The sequence below is a fragment of the Lissotriton helveticus genome, chromosome 2_1 (genome assembly GCF_964261635.1).
Source record: "Lissotriton helveticus chromosome 2_1, aLisHel1.1, whole genome shotgun sequence".
Lineage (NCBI taxonomy): Eukaryota > Metazoa > Chordata > Amphibia > Caudata > Salamandridae > Lissotriton > Lissotriton helveticus.
Genome location: NC_136059.1, coordinates 992,534,110 through 992,557,155, shown reverse-complemented (window position 1 = coordinate 992,557,155; position 23,046 = coordinate 992,534,110). Strand labels below are relative to the sequence as shown.

General features: G+C 40.7%; 1 protein-coding gene across 4 annotated transcripts in view; it reads left to right on the top strand.

The window, feature by feature from the left end:
• TRPM3 (transient receptor potential cation channel subfamily M member 3) overlaps positions 1-10,699 on the top strand; it is a 940,843-nt gene extending 930,144 nt beyond the window's left edge. For all 4 annotated transcript variants that reach the window (XM_078675756.1, XM_078675753.1, XM_078675754.1 and 1 more), the window contains one exon: positions 9,043-10,699. In XM_078675756.1, the coding sequence (XP_078531882.1) occupies positions 9,043-10,495 (1,453 nt within the window). In that variant the 3' untranslated portion in view covers positions 10,496-10,699. The remainder of the gene's footprint in view (positions 1-9,042) is intronic.
• The last annotated feature ends 12,347 nt before the right edge of the window (positions 10,700-23,046 follow it).

Sequence of the window (23,046 nt, the reverse complement as noted above, 5' to 3'; positions counted from 1 at the left end):
ATGGAGTTATACAAAAGAGGAAAAGTGAGAAAGAAGAATAGAAAACTTTATGGTCCAAAGGGAAAAGTGATTCAAAAAAATGCATGTGATTATAGAAAAGTACAAAATGTATTCATATTTAAAAAATTAACATAAGGCTCAGACAGGTTGTCGGTTTAACAAAAACATTGTCGACGATACTGTGGCCATAATTTAAGGAGAACACATTGTTTTGTGTATAGGAGTTCCTACATGGTTTTAGAACTCTTATGTATATGTAACCTTTATGTGTTTAAGCAAAAACAATTGGAGGTACCCCTGGTTTTGTGCAACAGGGAGGGGGATTAAACAGTAGAAATATTAAACAACCCTGTCTCTGCAAAACAGCAAATAGCTGATGTGAAACCTCTTAAGAGTGGTCTGGGTCAGGGGGGTCTATTCTTTACCGATCTGTAGGCTGTGCGTGCCAGTTAGTGCCATTACAACCTATTAGAATGAACTTTTGAACACACTTGAATATACCAAACAAGAAGAGTTTTGTATGTTAAAAAAATAATCAATGATGATTTATTCACCTCCCAATAGGGTTACAATCTAGCATGTTATCACAATGTTAAAAATAATTAAAAAACTCATAACCTCAGTTATACAGTCATATAATATAAAAAGTCAAAATTTAATCAAAAAAACAGTCGACGCAGCGTTTCGGTGCTTTTTTCTTTTTTCACACCTTCTTCAGGACTTTACAACATTTTGACTCCATTGTTTTCTACAAATAAAAATAAAAACATTTAAGTATTTCTCTTTTTGTAAGTTCATCCTTTCAACCTAGTCTTGTTGATGTCTATAGATTATACCACTTGGTATCCCCTTTTCCGTGTAAGACCACTTTTTTTTAAAAAAAAACCCAACTTTTAGTTCTCTTTGCTACATCACAACTTCACTCCTCTGATAGTTGTATCTGATCTAATTATCACTGTAGTTAACATTGAAATGGATTAAATGATTTACTAAAGATTTTTTTGGAAATGTTTGTCGTACCTGTATTTAAATCAGAAATGAAGCATTACGGAAAAATCCGCATGAATTTACCAGCTACTCAGGTTTGTTGATATATTTTGAGCTGAATAAATGATAAAATTTTTTTTATTTTATTTAAATAATAGAATTCCAGAAATTCCAGTTTAGGCTAGATTGCTTAAACAGTTCTCCATATTACCTCTGGGTCTAGTCACCTCTGTGTTGTATATGCACGGAGGAGCCACCATCAATTCGGGCAATAATTCGGGCAGGACTTTAGAAGGTGTTGATTACACAACCTGGAAATACATAGATAACCATGCCTCAAACGTCTTATCACAAATGTTAGACAATTCCTACTTTAATATCATCTTGTATTAAATGTGATATAGGAATTATGGCTGCCCAGCTGATGTATACAGAATAATGGGGTAGCCAGTATAATAGAATGTGATACGAGTAATAATAGAGATAAGAGTGTAAACATATTCAAATCATTGTAAATACAGAGATGATGTTGTAAAATGTGAAGGCTAACTCACAAGCGAGAATGCATTAATTCAATTGCAATAATTTAGACACAAACAGATAATATAAGTGATGTTGTGAGCATTCATATGGTGTTAGAGACACCGCTAGATGGCTACCTAGCCAATGGTTACAGAATACTGCGGTAACCATGGTAACGGAATGAGTAACGAGCAAATAGAGAGAGAAGAGTACAAACATACTAACATCATTGCAAATATTGAGAGGGTGATGCAAAATGTGAAGGTTACCTTACAAGTGAGATTACAACAATACAGATGCAAGTTTATAACAACGATAGACCTTGGGCATGTACAGGATGTTAGGGACGTGATGTAACACGAGGCGGCAATGCGTTTATCAACCCGTTCAAAGATGGCGGCCAACAAAAATACCGCGACATCAGGAAATAGTGTGTACATAGGCGGTCACTATGTTGTGATATATTTGTGAGCCTTTAATTCAAGTAAATATAGATAATAGTGGTTTTAGGTTTTTTTAGCCCTTATACAAAGAGGCGCACGAAAAGTTCGTTTTTTCGGAGTATAGTTTCCACTGCCGGACGGGTGAGGGCCGGTGTAACATTTACGGAGTGCAGACTAAATATACTCTTATCGGATTAGAACTATTAAAAACTTTAAAAACTTGAGATAAATCGGTTGTGGATAATCTAAGTACTTCCGGTTCACATTAGACAGACCGGATATAAAAGAGACTTTGCAAGTCAATGGCGCTACTCTTCTAATTCTCAGGAAGACGCCGTCACGGAGGAGCAGGGAGGCCACTAACGACATATAAGGTGAGATGGGGGTGTTATTTCAGTTGCTTAGAACTAGCCCCAAGAGCCCTTAATAGGTTGCTCCCGTAAATAGCGTCTGCAAGAGCAAGCTTGAATGCGAAGTGTTACCGCGAGCATCCAATAGAGACACAATATGTGGCTTAACATAAGAAGCCTGGTAATAACACCACGGGGATGGCTCCACTCATAAGAAAATTGATGGGTGACATTGTAGACATAAAGGGGTAATGTCTTCACAAAGAGGATATTTAAAATAGGATTTAACAGTAAGACTGTAGGATTGAATGTAGATCTGTAACTCCTAGTCATATCCGTTTGACAAATGGATGTCTTTTAAATACCCTAGAGCCTTTGACCATTGAAGAGAGAAACCCTGATAGTGAGGCTGTGCACTATCTACTTGCCGTTGATGCCCACTTTTGAATCAGCCAAGAACGAAATAAAGGTCAGTACGAGGGCGATCCAAGCACTATGTCCGTAAAACAGAGGCGATTACCTAACATAAAGTAGGAATTGTCTAACATTTGTGATAAGACGTTTGAGGCATGGTTATCTATGTATTTCCAGGTTGTGTAATCAACACCTTCTAAAGTCCTGCCCGAATTATTGCCCGAATTGATGGTGGCTCCTCCGTGCATATACAACACAGAGGTGACTAGACCCAGAGGTAATATGGAGAACTGTTTAAGCAATCTAGCCTAAACTGGAATTTCTGGAATTCTATTATTTAAATAAAATAAAAAAATTTTTATCATTTATTCAGCTCAAAATATATCAACAAACCTGAGTAGCTGGTAAATTCATGCGGATTTTTCCGTAATGCTTCATTTCTGATTTAAATACAGGTACGACAAACATTTCCAAAAAAATCTTTAGTAAATCATTTAATCCATTTCAATGTTAACTACAGTGATAATTAGATCAGATACAACTATCAGAGGAGTGAAGTTGTGATGTAGCAAAGAGAACTAAAAGTTGGGTTTTTTTTAAAAAAAAGTGGTCTTACACGGAAAAGGGGATACCAAGTGGTATAATCTATAGACATCAACAAGACTAGGTTGAAAGGATGAACTTACAAAAAGAGAAATACTTAAATGTTTTTATTTTTATTTGTAGAAAACAATGGAGTCAAAATGTTGTAAAGTCCTGAAGAAGGTGTGAAAAAAGAAAAAAGCACCGAAACGCTGCGTCGACTGTTTTTTTGATTAAATTTTGACTTTTTATATTATATGACTGTATAACTGAGGTTATGAGTTTTTTAATTATTTTTAACATTGTGATAACATGCTAGATTGTAACCCTATTGGGAGGTGAATAAATCATCATTGATTATTTTTTTAACATACAAAACTCTTCTTGTTTGGTATATTCAAGTGTGTTCAAAAGTTCATTCTAATAGGTTGTAATGGCACTAACTGGCACGCACAGCCTACAGATCGGTAAAGAATAGACCCCCCCTGACCCAGACCACTCTTAAGAGGTTTCACATCAGCTATTTGCTGTTTTGCAGAGACAGGGTTGTTTAATATTTCTACCTTTATGTGTTTGCCACTTGTCTGGTTTTATGTATATGTTGTGTGATGTTTTTGTTAAACCGACAACCTGTCTGAGCCTTATGTTAATTTTTTAAATATGAATAAATGTAGTGGTTCTGTACTGTGAATGTGCATCTGCATGGCTCTCTACGGCAGTTTGGGTCTCCTTTGTGGGGTGTAGGTGGTCCCTGAAGGATAATAGACACCAACGTATGTGATCTAGTTCACCTTCCATGGGTTCGGACCCCACCCACACCTGTTCAGCCACCTCCTTTTGGCGTGCTGACACCTGGCATTGGAGTGCCATGTGTGGATGGGTGAACTGTTGTGAGCCAGCTGTGCTTGTGGGTGTTTCCTGCTGTGTCGTCTGTTGCAGAGTCTGTGTTCTCCTCTAAGTAGCTTGGCTGCCCGGGTCCTGGTGGTGGGTTGCATGTGATGTCCATGGGCTGTTCTAGGGTGTCGGAGGTGTGGTGGCCCCTCCGGCATCACAGATGTGTTGTCTTCTGTGCTCTGCTGGAGGTGTTGTGTTGCCCTCTGCAATGTAAAGGGGAGATGCATGTTGACATTGTGTTGACATGTATGTTGTTGCATTATTCTGTTTACATGCAGACTGTATGACAATGTACATTGTGACTTTTTGGGAGGTGCAGGATTTGGATACGCGACGTGAACATTTGGACTACATGACGGATGTGAGGTTGTACGCGTACATTTCCATTTCACAGTTCTGTCAGATGTAGTAGGCATGTTTCTGAGCGTGTGTGGAGTCAGTTGTGTCCTCTGTTCTGCAGTGTCGGGTTTGCGCATTGTACCACATTGTCGTTAATGTGGGTGTGCTGTTCTTGCTATGTGTGTGTGCTGCAGTGTGCCACGAGGATCAGGGACATGATCCAGGGTAATTGTGGGTGTGCAGTGTGCTACACCTTGTTGTGCATGTGTGCCATTGTGCCCATCTCCCCCCGTCCCCCAGTCCCTGGTCGTTACTCACCCTGTTGATGTTGTGACAGGTCCTCTCGAGCTGTGTCCCTAATCCCTACTCCTTGCACCGTCTCAACACTGATGACTTTGGCCTCGGTTTCCTCCAGGTCCTCCTGTGGCGCAGGACTCCCACCTCCTGTCGCCGTTGCAGCCTTGCTGTTGGCAGAGGGTTTGTGCCTGGCTTAGGTTATCACATCATGCCAGCGCCTCTTGGCTTCCTCGACACTCCGACTGCATTCCAGGTGGTCTACTTGTGGGTCAGTTGATGGTAGTGTTCTGTCGCCTCCGTGACGCAGATCTGGTTTTGCTGTGGACTGCATCCCGTCTTCCTCTCCCTCTTCTCCTTGGCCATCCCCGTTCCCGTTGTTCCTTGCTGGTGGTCTGTGGGGGATGGGGGGATCGCGTTGGCCACTTCGCTCGGTCAGGGTGCATCCATGTTGCTACGCACTTTGTTTTGTTTCTGGTGTGTTGTTTTTGTAGTTTTTATAGTGCATTGTCCCGCCAGACGCCTGGGATTTGCAGGCCTGTCGCTGGTTTTCGCTGCTTTTTGTACTGCGATTGGCCTCATCGCAAGATTTTTTGCGTTTGCGTTTTGCATTTTTGTGGCGTGGCGTTGATTTTAACGCAAATATTTAATGCATTATCTGGAGACTATCGCCTGGTACCGCCGTTTTGAGAATGCTTGGTTAACACGGCGTAATATTCACACGATAGGCTGCAATGTTGGAAGTTGCGTTAAGTTACTTTTGTAATGATTATCACACATTCTTGAGAATATGCCCCTGTGTTTCCAAGATTTCATGCATATTCTTCAAACAGTGCTAAATGTTATAAGCAAATCATCAAATGGCTTTTCAACTGACAAGATATACAAAAGTGTTAATCCTTTCAAGCCCAGTTGGTATATTTTTCAAATGATAATACATCAAAAAATACTGAACAAATTTACACCAAACCAACAAGCGTATGCTGTGTGAATAAAGTTCTACTGTCAAGCGATATCTTTTACAAATCGGTTTGTTGCTTTTGATTGTAGGTGAAACCAAAATTTCCAAAGGGAGTTAAAATGGGAAAATACTTCTTATTTGACGTCCCTCCTAACTGTTGTTCCCTGCATGGAACAGCATGAAATTTGTAATGCCAGACCTCAGTTGACTATACTAAGCAAGTGCCAAGGTGTACGAACAGAGGACATGTGCAGCAGTCTCTTGCGACACATGGTCTGGGCCAAAGGTTCTGTACCGCAGTTTCATAGTATATTATTGCAAATCCACAAAAAAAGTTGGAAAACCCTTTGTGAGAAAGAAGTTTTTATTATTATGCAGAAATGAAAATAATACCTATTATAAGGAAACATAGAATGTTCCCTAAAAACTGCAACTAAGACATTATGGTGAGGCTACAAAACCTAAAACAACCACTGATATCCAGAAGGTATAGTCACCAGTTCAACCATAACTCCCCTCACGGTAGTGCTTATGACCTCACACACATCCCAAATGGTGCTGGTAACATGACTGAACTGCTTTGGTAGCTGGGTTACTCAGAGCAGGGAATGGCCAAAGCTAGGTATTGAATGTGGATGATTTAGCCAAAGGATAAGTAACGTGAGCAGTGGGGGGCATGGGGTGAGTATTGTACTTGATTGTATGGCCTTACCTAGAGCCCACAGGGCATGACCTTACCCAGCTGGCTTTTGCTGGGACTGGCCACCCTCCAGGCCCTGAACCTGAAGACCATTGGATGTGGTTGACGGTCATGTCCAGAGGGTGTTTGGGCAAAACCTTGGGGCATATTATCAAGAACGGGTGTTACATTATCGCCGCTTTTATCGGCAGGAAACTGCCGATAAAGCGGAGATAATGTACTTGATAATATGTCTTCACATCTAACATGGGCTTCGATTGGAATTCATAGAGCATATTATCAAGCACATTATCGCCGCTTTATCGGCAGTTTCCTGCCGATAAAAGCGGCGATAATGTAACACCCGTTCTTGATAATATGCTCCCTTATTCCTGCCAAGTTTGGTTGACATATGTCCGATAGGAGATGATGGAGTAGAGAGTAAAAACCAACATCTATATTTCATATGCACATCCCCCAAAATGTTATCCTTTCATAAGTTTAGAAAATATCGACCAACCTATACCTCATATGGCATGGACACCAAAGTTACAGACCCATTTATACCAAACCTGAAACAGATCATCAAACGGCTCCAGAATTATTAAGAAAAAAATAACAGTGTTTGAAAAACGTAACATTAGGCAGGGCACCTGCCCATGTCAGCCGTCCATGAAGTGTGGGTTGATACTCTCAAACAACCTACACTTTCCATTGTGTTAATATATCAAATTTCCACCACTGATTTTTAGTGCAAGAAACGTGAAAATGAAGGGAAAGTGCCATGAAGAAAATATCTGAACATTCTTTTTTGCTGCTCCCTCTATGTGTTTGTTGGTTATTGAAGATTACAAACTGCATCTGCTTCCTGTACACTCAACAGTGATACGTGAAAAACTACAGGTATTCACCACAAGCATAGTCACATGAGCTGTGGTCTAACTGTTGCTGAAATGTCTTCACCGCCTAACTCTTGTGACAATGCTTGGAGCCCAGAGGGATTAATTCCATGGAATTGCCATTCAATTTGGCGCGTGACAGATGGTAGGCAAACTACTAAATGAATAGGGACTATAACGTGTAAAATAATCCAAAGTAAGTTTTGAACTCATTATTGATGGTAAATATATTAAGCTACAGCTGCAGTGCTATAAACCACAGCTGCTGTGCTACAAACTACAGCTGCACTGTTATGAACTACAGCTGCAGTGCTATAAACTACAGCTGTAGTGCTATAAATCTGACAGTTTTATGCAGAATTTTATTTACTTGCAAATATATATATTTAAAATGTGGAATTATTTTTAATCTTTTTAAATAGTCACATAATATCGTTTTTTTCATTTTAATAGTAACTAAAATGCATCTAGCCATAGCAATCACCGTCACAATATATTAAATCATGTGTCATTGATGAGGGAGTGAGGAGATAGTGTCAACACTCTTAACTGATAGATTAAAAGAAAAAGTGTTCATATCAAGGATCGGACATTGGGAGTCCCAAAGGACGGTGGGCCTCTGCCATTAAAGAAACCTTCTAAGGACGAAATTCAAAGTCACAACCATAAAGGTTTCTTAAAAATGAAGAATCATTACAGAAGGGAAAACTATTCAGTTAGTCAGATTCAAATCAGTGTGAATAATGCTAATAAAACCAGTTGCAAAAGGTCAAAACATATGGCCCCACTTCAAAGCAAGTAAATAGCCAGAACCAAAATATAGATCAGCAAGGACTAACATAAATCTGCTCAGTTCAAGAGTCAAGGAGAGTCTGAGTATAAGCCATTAGACAGACTAGGAAGAGCATGCACAGTTTGAATATAAAAGTATAAATCAGCAGACAAACCAAGGTGGATCTGCTTTCGAGAAAGAAAGCAAAAAGCCTAAGCACAGATTCAGAAAACAGTCTGACATGGGGACTGCTCTGTGGGAAAGACAAGAAAAGTCTGGCACCCACTGCAAAAAGGGCACATTTTATAGGGTTCTGACACCAACAGCACACATTCTACATGGTGAACCAATCAACGTTGGAGAAACATGATTTAAGAAACATTTAGAAAACGCCTACATTATGAACAAGAATCAAGCACTTTTTACCCAACAAACAACAGAAAGACATTGCACTACTGAAGAAAAGAAAAGAAAATACGTCATTTAAGTAATGAATAAAGTGTATTTGTGGGATGGGCAACAGGCTTTGAAATTTTCGCTTGTGTCACACTTCTCCTGAACACACCTTCCTTCATGAGGAACACAAATTAATACATTTTACTTACAACATCTACGGTACCATGAAAATTAAATAATGTGGGTTTTTTTTAACTGCAAAAGCCTCTAGCTAGTAATGTGAAAATTAAAGTTCTTTCATGGAAAATGAAAGCATTGCTTTTTGTATATTAATGTAAAGTACTAATCAGTACACGGAAGCTGAGGTCCAGTAAAATCAATGGTGGCCTAGTTATGCTAACCTAAAAACCAGCAAAATCAAGTATTGTTTTTAATTGATAAAAATGCTCCTACAATGTTAAGTAAGGGAGAACTAAATTGCGACACTAACCTACTCTTTGTATTTCACAGGGTTGAAAATATGTCTATGCGTCTGGAGGAAGTAAACGAGCGGGAACATTTTATGAAGGCGTCTCTTCAGACTGTGGACATCAGGCTGGCTCAGCTGGAGGAAATGTTGGGTCGAATGGCCACAGCCATGGAAAGGCTCGCCGGTGTTGAGAGAGGTGAAACCAATAAAATACGATCCAGGACATCCTCTGACTGTACAGATACAGCCTATATTGTGAGACAAAGTAGCTTCAACAGCCAAGAAGGGAACGCCTACAAGCTCCAGGAAAGCATAGACCCTGTAGGGGAAGAACCAATTTCTCCAACCTCACCCACGCTCGTTCCTCGTATGAGAAGTCACTCTTTCTATGCAGTGAATATGAGGGATAAGAGTGGGCTAGAGAAGATGGAAGGGTTTTTTAAAGAAAGGACCCTAAGTCTACATCGGGCCAGTAGTTCACACTCTGTATCCAAAGAAGCAAAGGCTCCCCCTCCCCCCATCAATTCCTTATCTGTTGTACATGACTCTAGAAGGCCTTCTTCCTGCATAGACATTTTTGTTTCTACTATGGATGGAACACACTTGGGTCTAGACCCTATTGACAGTTCAATGATTGACACTTCATCAGTAGATCAGGCTCAACCACCAGAAATGCCATCAACTGTTCCAGTAAACCGGGGCTGTGCTCCTACTGGGCTTGGCGGGAGATGTTTCAGCAAAAATGGAAACTGTGAGGATTCTTCAGCCATGGATACAACTGCATATCCTTCGGAATCTGCTCAGATCACAAGTGGCCAAAACCCATGGGACACAGACCCTCCGTTATATTATAGCTTAGAGCGTTCCAAAAGCACTCGCTATCTAGCCACTTCACCTTTCATTCTCGAGGAAACCCCAATAGTGAAATCTCAAAGTTTTGTATTTTCTCCCTCCCGTAGTTATTACAGCAACCTAGGAGTTGCGGTCAAAACTGCGGAATATACAAGTATTACAGACTGTATAGACACTAGATGTGTGAGCAGCACTCCCTTGCCAATTGTGGAAAGGTCCACGTCCCCAGGAAGTGTTACAGAAAAGGTTGAGAACCTTGGTTGCTGTCATCCAGAAAGAGAAGCAGAGCTCAGTCATCCGAGCTCAGATAACGAGGATAATGATGAACATGCCAAAGATCGTTCGACCGTCGTTTCATTAATGTCCCATGATACAAACTCATCGAGAACATACAACAATATTTCACTTCCCAAAATGGAGCGGGCCAACAGCTACTCTGCAGATGAACCAAATGTGATGTATGCACAAACAAAGAAAAGCTACTCTATCAGTGACAAGCTTGATAGGCAGCGTAGCACTGCTGGCCTGAGAAATCCCTTTCAGAGGAGCAAGTCATCCAGACCGGAAAGCAGAGACAACCTGTCCATGAGAAGACTTTCTCGAACACCTGCCTTCCGTAGCTTTGAAAGTAAGCACAGCTAGACCTCAGATTGCTCAAAGTGTGCAGAAAGAGGTCTTTCCAGACATCTATCCCCTCTCCTTTTTTTCAGCAGGATAAAATATCCTCACAGAGTGAGAAGTCAGACGAAGTCAATTCCTGCCACTGGTTTGGCTCGCACTTTCCATGCCAAAAGGCCAAATGAACTGGCTCTTGGCCAAATAGACATTTGCACTTGTGGGGAAAGAGGGAACGGGTTGGGCGGGAGGGTTGTCATTTAATATAGACTTGAAGAAAGGAAAGAGGTTCTCAAGGAGTCAAGAAGAGTAGTCTTGGTAGGCTTACCAGCTAGATTCCTGTGGTATGATTTGTTGATGTCCCAGCAGTCTATAGAGATTAGGGGGTTATTTGGTAGAAGAAATCTAAGGCTTGTAAATGAAATATTCCACAATTTCCACAGTGTTTCTTTTTATGTGCATTACATTGAGCAGACCAATGACAAACATGACTATCTTTCAATGCAATCAGCAGCCAGTGGTCATGTAACACATTCTGGGACCGAGGACGCTGAGCCTTCGCTGTGGGATCATGGAGGAGAAGGAAAGAAGACAAGATGGCCGTCCTAGTTGACACTTCTCTTCTGTATTAAAATATAGTGCCACAATTTATGTCAATTGAAGGACTAAAAGGGAGAGATGCCTTTTGTATTGCTATCTAAAGGGAACAGATTCTGTACGAAAAATAAAATGATTTCTCGTATTAAAATGAGCATTTTAGCACAGTTTGAACAAGCTCAGGATGAATGTAATTATAGGGTTTAATGTTATATATTTATTTTTATACCACGTGTTGTGAATGGAAATGCCTCAGTGAAACGTGTGCTGTGGAAGAGTGAGGATAACTCGCAAGCATGGTAACCCCGTGAGAGTAACGCACTGTTGTTTTTTCTCGCTATTTCCTTGTTTCCGTCAAGTATGTCTTCAAATGTCACTTTCAGCTTTCTTCAGCGTTTTTGAGTCAGCCTCCTAAATCTTGACCTGTTCAAATCGATTTTGAAAAACAAACGCAAATGAAAAAACAATGAAAAACCCTCAATATTTTTGATAATGAGAGACACATATATTACAGCACACATTATAAATGCTCCCCAAAAACGTTGAACGTTGTAAGCACCTCAACAATGAAAAACTTGTTTTTATCTAAAATAGTAACGCCATGTATGTGTGATGATATTTTAAGTAACACATGTGTGCCTATGACAAAACAACGCTACCAGTGATACTGTGGCACCAAAGTTTCCTCTACAAGTAGAATCCTGCGCCTGATTGCAAAATATATATGTATATATACACGGTGCCAACAGAGAGGTTATGAGTGCATATATATAATCCAGCACAACTAAAAGCACAGCTGATTGCTGAGTGCAGTAACTTCCAGATTTATTTGAAGAGTTTCTAGTGTGCGCAGTGTAGAAAAATCGTGTTGTACTTTTTGGGTGGAATACATGTGTTGACAAATGTTACAACAGCAGCCCACCTGTGCCCACACATGTGTGCAAAGCTGAAAGCAAGAACTGGCTGTGCAGCCATCTTGAAAAGCAATAATGGATCAGTCCCATGTGCTGATGGATAGTGTAGAATTTTCTCTAACAAAACATTTCACAACATTAGTCGACTTAGAAACACGAATATTACACCTTTACACACACAAAGGGCCCGATTACCAGTCTGGTGGTCTGAGCACTGCCGGACTCGTGATGGTGCGGCTGTGGTGGTCCAGCCACTTCCCCACCGGCGATCTGACAGCCCCATTATGAGTTGGGCTGTCGGAACACCCTGGGACTGCTGATGCAATTAGGGAACCGCTGGTACCTGGAGGTGGCTTGGTGGTTAGAGGCTGCAATATGCTTGGTGGGACCGATTCGGTCTCACCAAGCGTATAACGAGTTTCCTCCCCTCCAGGGTTTACATGGCAGTTCCTCTTCCATGTAAAGCTTGAAGGAGAGAAAACAATGGGGCCCTGCCGGTCCCCCTGTGACTCCTCCGCTTGCGAATGCACATAGGGGGGTATAACATGTGCCCCCCTGTGTGCAGGAACCTTGTGAGGCGTTTCCATTGTGGTGCCTTTTTCAAAGGCACCCGAGCCTTTAAAAGAGTTACCGCCCTGGGAACACCACTCCGCTCACCCACCAGATTACAAGTAACTTGTAATCTGGTGGACGGCGAATCTCGACAGTGCGGGGGCACAGTGGTTGAGTACCGCCCACCCCTGCACTGCCGAAACTCGTAATCAAGCCCGGAAGGTACATTTTGTTACTCATAGGAGCAGACATGGAGTAAATGTAATATGTAATAAATTCGACTCCTACAATATCAACACGTCTTTCGTTCGCACTAATATTAATCATCTGTCACCTGTGGGTCCTTTTCTTTAGCCAATGGTGTTGAATAGGCAATATAATGGTAAACCATGTGAAACAAGAGTATATTTATAAACAAATAGTTGTGTTAGTTCAGTCTTCATTCTACAGGGGTTTGGGAAGTGTGACAATACTGCTCATCTCACATCTGTAAAAGAGTTTCAATAGTCTTCTTTTTTAATGTGCGGTTACAGAAATACATCAGTTATTACTATTAATGAAACAAATTTCTATGGCACAAACCAAACCACAGCAGCACTAGTGTTCCAAATATATCAAATATAGACCATTCCAACGTTGTTAGTCACGAATTTAACAAACACTGAATTATTGTTAGAAAAGTAATCTCTTTAATGTGGTTAACTTTACCACTTAGAATACAGAACTGCTATACAGACCCAGATACGAAAGGTTGTGCAGAATTTGGTAACTTTTAGTTTGCTACTTTATGGCGAAAGCAAAAATTTCCAACTGAATGAATTAGAAACTAATTTAGGTGCTTTCGTCCCTTAGCAAACTAAAAATAATACAGTGCTTGGGAGAACCGAATAGCTCCCTCTACTGCTATGTGAGAAGTCTCTTTTCTCTGTCACCATCACTCATTCCTGTGACCTAATAATTCGACACTCTGGTTCTGGTGTTGGGCACCAGATGAATCCACTATCCAATACAACTGCATTTTTACAGTGGCATACATGTACATATAGTCACCCAATTTCAAAATGGCAATGCGGCGTAGCCCCTCTGCAAAATATTCCATGGGATGAAGAACTCTAGTGCCTTTTTATCTTGGAATGAATTGGACTATTTTCTCAGTAAATTTGTGGCCTATCTTCACATTGAATCCATGGCCACCATTTCAGTTTTGGGCACAGGCGGTCGGAGATCTTTCAAAGAATATCAATGCCCTCTCCACCCAAGACCGAAGAACAGTTTTTATGAATCAGCAAGAACCCTGTTCAGCTGAACCCCCATATTACACTCATGGCTTGCCTCAGTAGCCCATAGACCGGCCTGATTGCATGACTGAAGCGCTGCCTATTGAGACAAAGTGAGCACTTGAAATGCCACGTTTTGGACGCTATAAAGAAATGACTTGATAGATGCAACCAACTCTATGAAGAGGAATGCACAAACGCCTTGTCAGGAGTAGTAAGCGCAATATAAATTTGTACCAGATGTTTTTGTGTTCTGATTTCCTTGATGAACTTTAGGATCTAAAGAATATTCATTGTGTCTGTAGCAGGTGAACTGTTCCTTCTTTTTTGTGCAAAGTATTTTATCACTTGTAAAACAGCTTCTTCAGAAATATAGGGGGCATTACTAATCATAAATAAAATAAATTTAGAAAAGCATGAGGATTTCCCTTCCAAATCATACAATATACCATCACTGTAGAAGCTGGTTGCAATACAAATGTACCAAGGTACACCATCTTTGAAGTCTGCACAAGAATATATTACAGGGTCACCAAAGCATATTCAAACATAATTGCTGAAATAATGTCAGAGAATCGAACATGAGTATTTATTTTATTACTGGATAATTACCATTAGGCTGACTTTCCGAGATATGTAACGTTGGTCTGTGTTACTTTGTACTGAAAAGTTAGGTTCAAAGTTTGCTGTGATTAAAAGAAATTACTGGCGGAAGGTATCCTTGACTGTTATTAGGAACTACGTCACCAATTTTTTTTTTTTAATCTTCACCTGATCAAAGCTTGCAGATATCCTTACCTCTATGCATGGCCCTAGTTTTGACTGGCAAATATTCAACTTTGTACTATTTGATGTCTGCCTCAAAATATGTTAAGAAATAGGATGCGACTTAATCCAGCCTTGCAATATTTTGGAGACATTGTGTTTTACTACAGATCTACTTTGAAAAATATGTGCTTAAATATCTAGAGTGGGGCTATATTGGACTTGGAAGAGCAAAGAATAGATTACATCCGTGTCGTAAGAAGAATTGCAAAAGCATCCGCAGATGCTCAATTATGGTTTTCAATCATTTTGTATCTGTGAATCATATTTTTTCTGCAGCCAGAGGAAGACATGTTAGATTTAATAATGTGTAAACATGAGAACACAGTTTGCATTTATTTGTGATTTTGCACCGCCTTACCATCTGTCAATTTAGTTTTGAAGACTTCCAAAGGTCAGTAAAAGTGTATGTGCCTCTTGTTGTATAAGCAATATGGCAACCTTCATTGCTGCCAAGTAGCAGTATTGTTGAATGTTATTGCAAAACAAGGCAGTGCTAGAAACACACAGGAGATGAATACATTAATGAACCTCCCCTAATATACCCACGGTGTAACTGATCATACAATTCCAACATCTGATCACATAGTGTGTGATTATATGTCTATGCTGTTGGTCGACACGTTGAGTTAGAAACAGAATCTGCATTTGCATATTTTCTTTTTTGTTTCAAACTACATTTGATGCAATACCTCTGCCATACATTTATGAGTCATTGTATAATTGGCCGCTGTGTGTTGTGATATGTGAGCAGTGATCGTATGAGAGATGAAGTGGCATGTTATGCAAAGGACCATGGTTCCACTCTGTCCTTGTACGCTTGTGCAGTGTGTACCCTGGTGTACATACTGTACGTCGTCTATGAAAGTCAATGAGATAGTGCAAATGCACCATGCCAGACAAAGCAGAACAACAAGGCTAGGGCTGGGCCCTCACAGATCAAATTCTTTAAATCATATTTTATTTTGAAATTTCGACTGAAAAGAAAACTGTTTGTTTACATATGCTGGCCATTCAAGGAAGAAGTGTACAGTATTTTATAAATATTTTCATATAGTAACAAGTTCTGTTGTTTACAGTTTGAGTGGCGCTAATATATAGTTGATATACACATGTCCTACATATTGGATTTTAGCACAATATTCCTTCACAATACCAGATGTGATAACTTAAATTATTTATCTTTCCTAGATCAAGTCACTGTTGTCTCTGTGATAACGCATGCATTGTCCCATGGGACTGTTTGTACTCCCATGGGATTTAACATTTTACTACTGCTTGCTACTATGAATCTAGCTAATAAATTAATTGAAGCCTCTGACTCTTGTATGTTTTCCTTATGTTAAGTGTCAACAATGAACAAATACCTAGTGTGTTTATTGAATGAGATAGAAACAGTGTAAATAGATTGTCTGTGATTCATAAAGGTCTCTCAAACGCAAATGCTTAAGTGTGTTAGAGAGTTGAAATGAAAGCTGTGTAAGTTAGTGTATACCCGAGAGATCCAAGTAGCAAAACATTTGAAGTTATTTCCGCATTATATGTTTGCTGCAGAATGCAAAGAGGAAATAACAAGGAGAAATAAAGATATTTCTCCTCATTACACCAACCTCAGGTAAGCGCACCATTTCAGCGCTTGTCCATGTGTAGACGTCTTTGTAAATATGTGTTTGCATCACAATCCATGTGTGAATGCATAGGAATTACCCATACCAGATGCAAAATTACTTTTCTTTACAAAGCCAAACAAATCAGGATTTGGGTGGCTCTGTAAATACCAAAATGGATTTTGCATCAGATCTTTGCCAAATAAGTGACACAACCCTGACACAAAGTCCTAGTAAATCTAGGCTGAAGAATCCTACCTAGAGAAGGATACTTGAAGTCTTTAGGAGTGTAGCATATGTCCTTTAACTGCTGTTAATGCTGTGTTTTAATCTGTGATACATTGAGAACCTTATGTCCTAATACAAAGCTTTTAGTTATATTTTCTTTATTGATAGGCTCTCCTCCTTTGTCTGAACATATATTTGTCAAGAGTCTCATTGTTTTGTTCTGCCAATAAGTTTCTTATCAGTTTTTGTAGCCAAGAGGTCAGTATAAGGGCAGGACGCAAGCTTTATCTTGGGCTCTAAAGTATTTGGAAAAAATCCCTGCATTAGCAAATACTTGAAGCATTCCCTAGGTGAAACTGAATACTAATCAATGAGTGAACTAAAAACAAATGAACCATTGAATACAATTCAATTCAATTTCATCTTTATTCGGGTACAAAATATCCATAAAAGTCCAAACCTACTCAATAAAACGCATAAAAAGTACAATAAAACACCTAAATACTTTAAAACAGTTTATAAAAATACATAATTAAATTACATGACATATCAACCGTGATTGAGACAGAACTACATAATTATGTAGTCAGTATTCATCGAAAAGTGGGATTGGATGGCAGTTCTTAGGAAAGCACCTGTGTGAGCTATTGACTCGTCATCATTGAGTTGAAGCAGTATGCTAAATGCTGCCCTAAAATCAGTAATGCTACGCCTTTTAATTAAAGGAGCAAGATGTGCTTTGTATACGTAGAATAAATACAGCAGAAAGAAAAAAAATGCGGTGTGGATTGGACTGAGCTGCCATTACACTGGCAAAGAATCAATATATACTTGAAAGCCTAATGGGAAGCATAACACATATTTGACAGTGCCGGCCCTAAACCAAAACAATAGCTCCCAACAGCCCAATGGTTTAGTCAGGTACCCTGCAATTAATCTATCTGCTCTAATATTCCAATAAACGGACACACATTCAACTTCCTAATATATGTGGCCAATCTTCCGCCATGAAAAGATTTATACCGGGCTAGTTGCAGCTGCTTTTTTTACTAATAGCATGATTACCCCCAGGATTCTCAAACAGATGCTGGTAGCCAACCTTGCGCAAACAAGCTTCCACCGCTGCTAGCCAGGGAATGTTCATGACTTTGTCGCAGCTACGGCAATCTGTGACAATGTCTCTTGTGAGACTTGCCTCCTTGTTTTTCAATGACGCTACCCATAGCAGAGGGACAGGCACTAACGTAATCTTATACAAAAGGGCAGAATCTATTCAGTATGGCAAATAAAATGAGAGGTGGAGACAGGAGCCACATGAATCCTTAGCCAAAATCTATTTTCTTCTGCCTGGATAGTGTTACATTTAAGGATTCCCCAGACCTCAGCCTCATATTCAGCTATTGGGAGTCATTGCATTTCAAAGATTTACAAAATGCGCAGGACAGCTCCTCTCCTCCTGCATTGCGGTAGGCTGAACAATGATCCGATCACCCTAGAAGATTTATTACTGCAATGGGCAATAGGCGGAATCCAAGATCTATTAACAGCGAAGACTAAACCTAGTTAAGAAAAAGTGCTGGTGGATTTTAAGCTGTAATCGCCCACAGTGAGGGAGGACAGATTGTACTTTCTCTGGCCACAGGCCATATTCGAAGACTGTAAAGTTGGTATGTAGGTCTAACGTGTCCATAAAATCAACATTACCTTGAACTTAAAGACGCAGTGCCCTTGGTGTGCGAGTCATCAACACGGTATCATCCGGGTGGAAAAGAGATGGTGAAAGAGTTCCTTTAACTTTAGGGGTGATGGTTAGTTAAAAGGGGTGCAGAATATTGATATATGGAATAAATAAAAGTGGAGATAAAACACAAACTTGTCTCACACCCCGAAAAATACCTATACCTTTAGACACCTCCCCCTGAATGCTCATTCTAATTCTAGCCTTCATATCCCTGTGCAAGTGAGCTAAAACGTGCACAAGTGCTTCTTCTATCCCCCATGCTAAAAGGTTTGACCACAGCTTTGAGCAATTAACGCAGTCAAAAGCTGATGTCAAATCCATGAATCCTAAATATTGCAGAGATTGCTGGGCTACAGTATATTTTCCAATGAGCAAATTAAGATTTAGGCAGTGCTCGACTGTGCCGAGCTTGGTCCTAAAAGCATATTGTCAAGGATATAGAATGGACTTCTCCACTGCCCATTCCCTTATCCTGTCATATACGACCCACCCATACTTTTTTATGTAGTGTTTATTAGGGATTTGGGCCTATAGCAACCAGGTTGTGAGCGATCACCCTTTTTAAAACTAGGAACAATAATAGAAGTTGACCATGTGCTTGGTAAAGGGGAATGGGCTAGGCTGTTAAAAGAGTTCAGTAATAATGGGGCCCACAATTCAATTGTCGCATATTTTTCACCACCAATCAAAAGAGTTTATTGGCCTTTTTATTTGCCACTGAGGCTAGTGATCTCCATTATTGGTCCAGTACTTCCTTCTTTCTTGCTACAATGACTTCTTTATATTTCTCACGTAATAATGCCACCTCTAGTGGGTTCCTAGGGTGGCCATAAGGGCCATGCGTAATTGGCGTTGGCAACGGAGCATTTTTGACTATAGCATCCAGATCTGTTAACAGAAGGGCGTGAAGGTCTCATTCGCTCTTTCCTAACATTAGAATAGAGCTAGGTAAATGCCACGACCGCTGGGAAGGTAATGTCATGCTCACTTAGACAAGCCATGACCAGGACCAAATTCTCCTTGATCACTTTATGGAATAAGTGGACAGGTGCAACTGCTCTTCATTCCAATCTTAACCAATCAGTAGAAAGTTCAAGATCACTCGCTCTGCATTCTCTCGTACAAATTAGGCTTGAGAGACCATGTGATTGTGCCCTCAATGGGATTATGAGCCCCGTAATTTCAAGAAACGTTGCCAAACAGCAGCAATTCCTCCAAATTAGGTGAATTAAAGAGATAATCGATTGTAGATGCACAGCCTCTGCCCCTATAAGTGGGTAGCAAAACTACACTTTGGGCAGCGATGTCCATAACATTAACGAGGTCATGAGACGCCAGATATAACATCAGCTCTAAGCCCCTGGTGTCAATACTACTTCCGGGCGTCGGTGTAGTTATTTGAGGTAACTGCTAAATGTGCGCAAAGTGTTTGCCTTTGGGTTAAGCCTAGCATTAAAATTACCAAAGAAAACAAAAGCCTGCTGGTTTCCTGCTGTCGCTGACAGCATTTTGTAAGGAGGATATATAATTGAATAATATGAGAAATTTAGTATAAGGAACATTAATAAATCCTATTATAAAAATTAATCAAATATAACATTGGACTCCTTTTGTACCTCACTACCTGAACGTTATTGTTTTTGGTTTGTATTGCCTTGACACAACCTCAAGCCAAGATGTTCACCCAAATGGCCAGCCTGCCTGACAAACAACCTGATCTAGAGGGGGTTACCAAAGTATTGTGACGCACAAAACCATCCAAAACTATTTCATGTGTCGCCCAAGTCTCCTGAAACATTAAAATGGCACATTGCCTGATGAAAGAAAGCCAATCTGGAATCAAAATCTCGATTGTAGGCCAGCTGAGTTCCAACTCAGAAGTTTGAATGGCCAGAGACATTACCCAAACAAAGAGGGGCATAGGGAGGGGGCTTTCTTTTAGGTGTAATAGGTGCTGATCCAGGACTGTCAACTGGTTTAAACCTCAGTCAATCCAGCCCAAAGAGGCCATGTAAAATGGTGAACCTATTGCAGTGTACACAAATAAGTGGGATGAGCGAGGTTCTTAATGCTGCTGGTTTATAAAAATAGCCTACAGAGATAGCAAATGTTTGTGTTGTTACAACCAATAACCTCTTACTGCCTCAATGCATTTCTAACACTTTATGGCTTACAAAAATGAATGACAATGCAATCTCCATCAATATCGTTGAGCGAATCACACACCCACCCTCCGCACCATTAGAATCTTGCTAGTCCTCAAAGGGTTAAACTGTTAGTGCTCCCTTAGCTAATCAACACACTTTTTGAGTAGCTCCCCCTGGATTTACTTTGAGAGTGCCTCAGGGGTGGCACTCCGGTAAAACTATAAATATATAGGCAAACAGCGGGGGGAAGTCCAGTAAGAATTTATTTGGCTTGTGACAGGTTCTGCATTGGATTTGACTTGGGACTCTTAAGTCAGAATTGGGGACTTTTGGGAATGCCTCAGAATTCCTGCATGGTATTGGATCCCTCTACAAATCAATGCGAGCAGTGACTATTGAGCTTATTCCTGCGGTGTTCAGCTAAGCCGACGGGCTAGGTGTTTGTGGCCTAAATTGAGTTGCATTAACTGCCCCTCCCCTTGAAGTTAGTCCCTGTTGAGATGTTGCCTCGCTGGGAGGAACTGGCAAAGCACAACCATTATCTAGTAGGCCCCCACTTCTGCCTTCTTTGCTGCTATCCGATAGGGAAGAGTGGATGGGAATTATACCCAGTTGGGTCTCAAGTCCAAGTGCTCTATCAATGGCTGAAGTTTCTCTTCAAGAATACTGCTAACTTTCGTACAAAGTACCTCAAGCAGAGAAGGATCAGGAGATGGGATGACACTAATCTGAGAACCAAGGGATTGTGTAGGGGAAATTAATTGAGGTTGTGACTGAGATGCTGGCAAAGGCTGTACCCAGGAAAGTAATTGGCTGTTGTTGGGAATAGCATGAGAGGGGTGTTTCCTTTTAACAGCCACTGACTTACCTAGCTCTCTTTTGCAGTCAATGGCTGCAACTGAGGCAGAGACAGGCTGTGAAGCTGATGGGTTACCATTATTCCACACATCACTGGCAACTGTATCGGTGCAAGTACAGGGCAAGCAGTGTTAGGCTACTGATAATCCCCATCCTAGGACTTGGGCTTATTGACTGCAATATCACCATCAACCAGTGGGGCCGGCAGTACCCCAAGATCCAGTGGTAGTCTCCGCTCAGTCACTTCAATTTAATTTGTGACAATCCCAACAACCCTTTCCAGAATGTTATCAATGGAGACAGAGTGGTGTGTAATGGCATTCCCCCGATAAAAATTACGTTTCCCCATAACCGTTATACTGTAAGATCTGACGTTTCCAAAGTGCAGCACCACGCTCATGCAAGCTTGAGAATCACTTCAGGGGTGGAAATCGAAGAGAGGGGGTCCAGACTTGACCAGCTGCAGACAGGCGCAGGTGGACCCGCCCTTGGACCAGTGTCCGCTTGGGCACGAACCGCATGCGTCCTGCACTGCGGGATGCCTCTGATGATTTTATGACCTCCGGTGCCTAGCAGCCCCACGTAATGTCCTGGAAAGCTGGGAGATATAGCCCCACCCCAGCGAGTACAGCCAAAGTCCAGGCGACAACAGGGACGATTTTATGGCCCTCAGGGGTCTAGCAGCCCCCACATGATGTCCTGGAAAGCTGGTGGATGTAGTCCCACCCCAGTGAGTATGGCTGTAGTCCGGAGGGCAACAGGGCAGGTCAGTGCTGGTGAGTGAGGCCACTGAATAACCGACTGACATGTTGGAGTATAGAGCTAGATGATAAATTGGCAAAAGTATCATTTGAAAATTCAGGAAGTCAAGGATTATGACAAAGAGAAGTACATTTATGATTTGTTTTGCAAATCAAGAGATCACCTAATTGTTGACCTTACGTAGAAGTACACAGCCAGGGACTTAAAACATGTCCATTTAGAATATAATTGGTGGAAAAAGCCACTAAATGGTGAAAGGTCATCATAGAGAGCCCATAATGGGAAACACATTTTTTTAAAGTCCACCATTTGTGTAAATCTAGACAAGAAAGATGATCAATAGCAAAATGTTAAACATAGAAGGGCCTATCCTTGAGAAATATGATGCTGAAGATATCAAATAGCTCGACGAGGTTTATTATACTGTCATGCAAACCAGGAAAGAGCTAAATCCATTTTAGTTTAAAACACCAAAGGTAAGAATCAAGGGTTAAGACTCTAAATACAAAAAATACATTTGAAAAATTAGGCAGCATTGTCATTTTAATAATATTGCAGCTTCTGATTGTCCCTAATGGAAGCCTATTCTAGTTTTTTAGTGAGTCTATAATAGTAGTCAATAGGGATTCATAATTAAACTTAAACTTCATCCCTAAATATGTAGCCTGTTTGATGGTTCAGGAGTCTGTGTGCTTGCCACATGGTGCGTGGATGTTTCAAAACATCCCCTATTCCACTGTGACTTGTGCTGCGGCTCTTTTTCCAGGCTGCAGCACAAGCTGCTATGGAAAAGGGGATGTTTCCGACCACCTACATAGCGGTCCCATCTTAGTTTGCCGGGTGGAACTGCTGACTACATGACGGTAGGTTACCAACCCACTGCGATGGCGGTCGGATGCTCACCCAAACGACTTCGTAATTAGGCCCAAACTGACGACTCTTGCCAATTTGAGCCATTATCTCTGGGTCTCTTTAGTGGAAGACAAAATAATTTCACTGGCTATGTCCCATAGCTCAGCTTCTATATTTCTCAAATTACATTTATTGGTTTCGATAAAAACTTTTGCAAT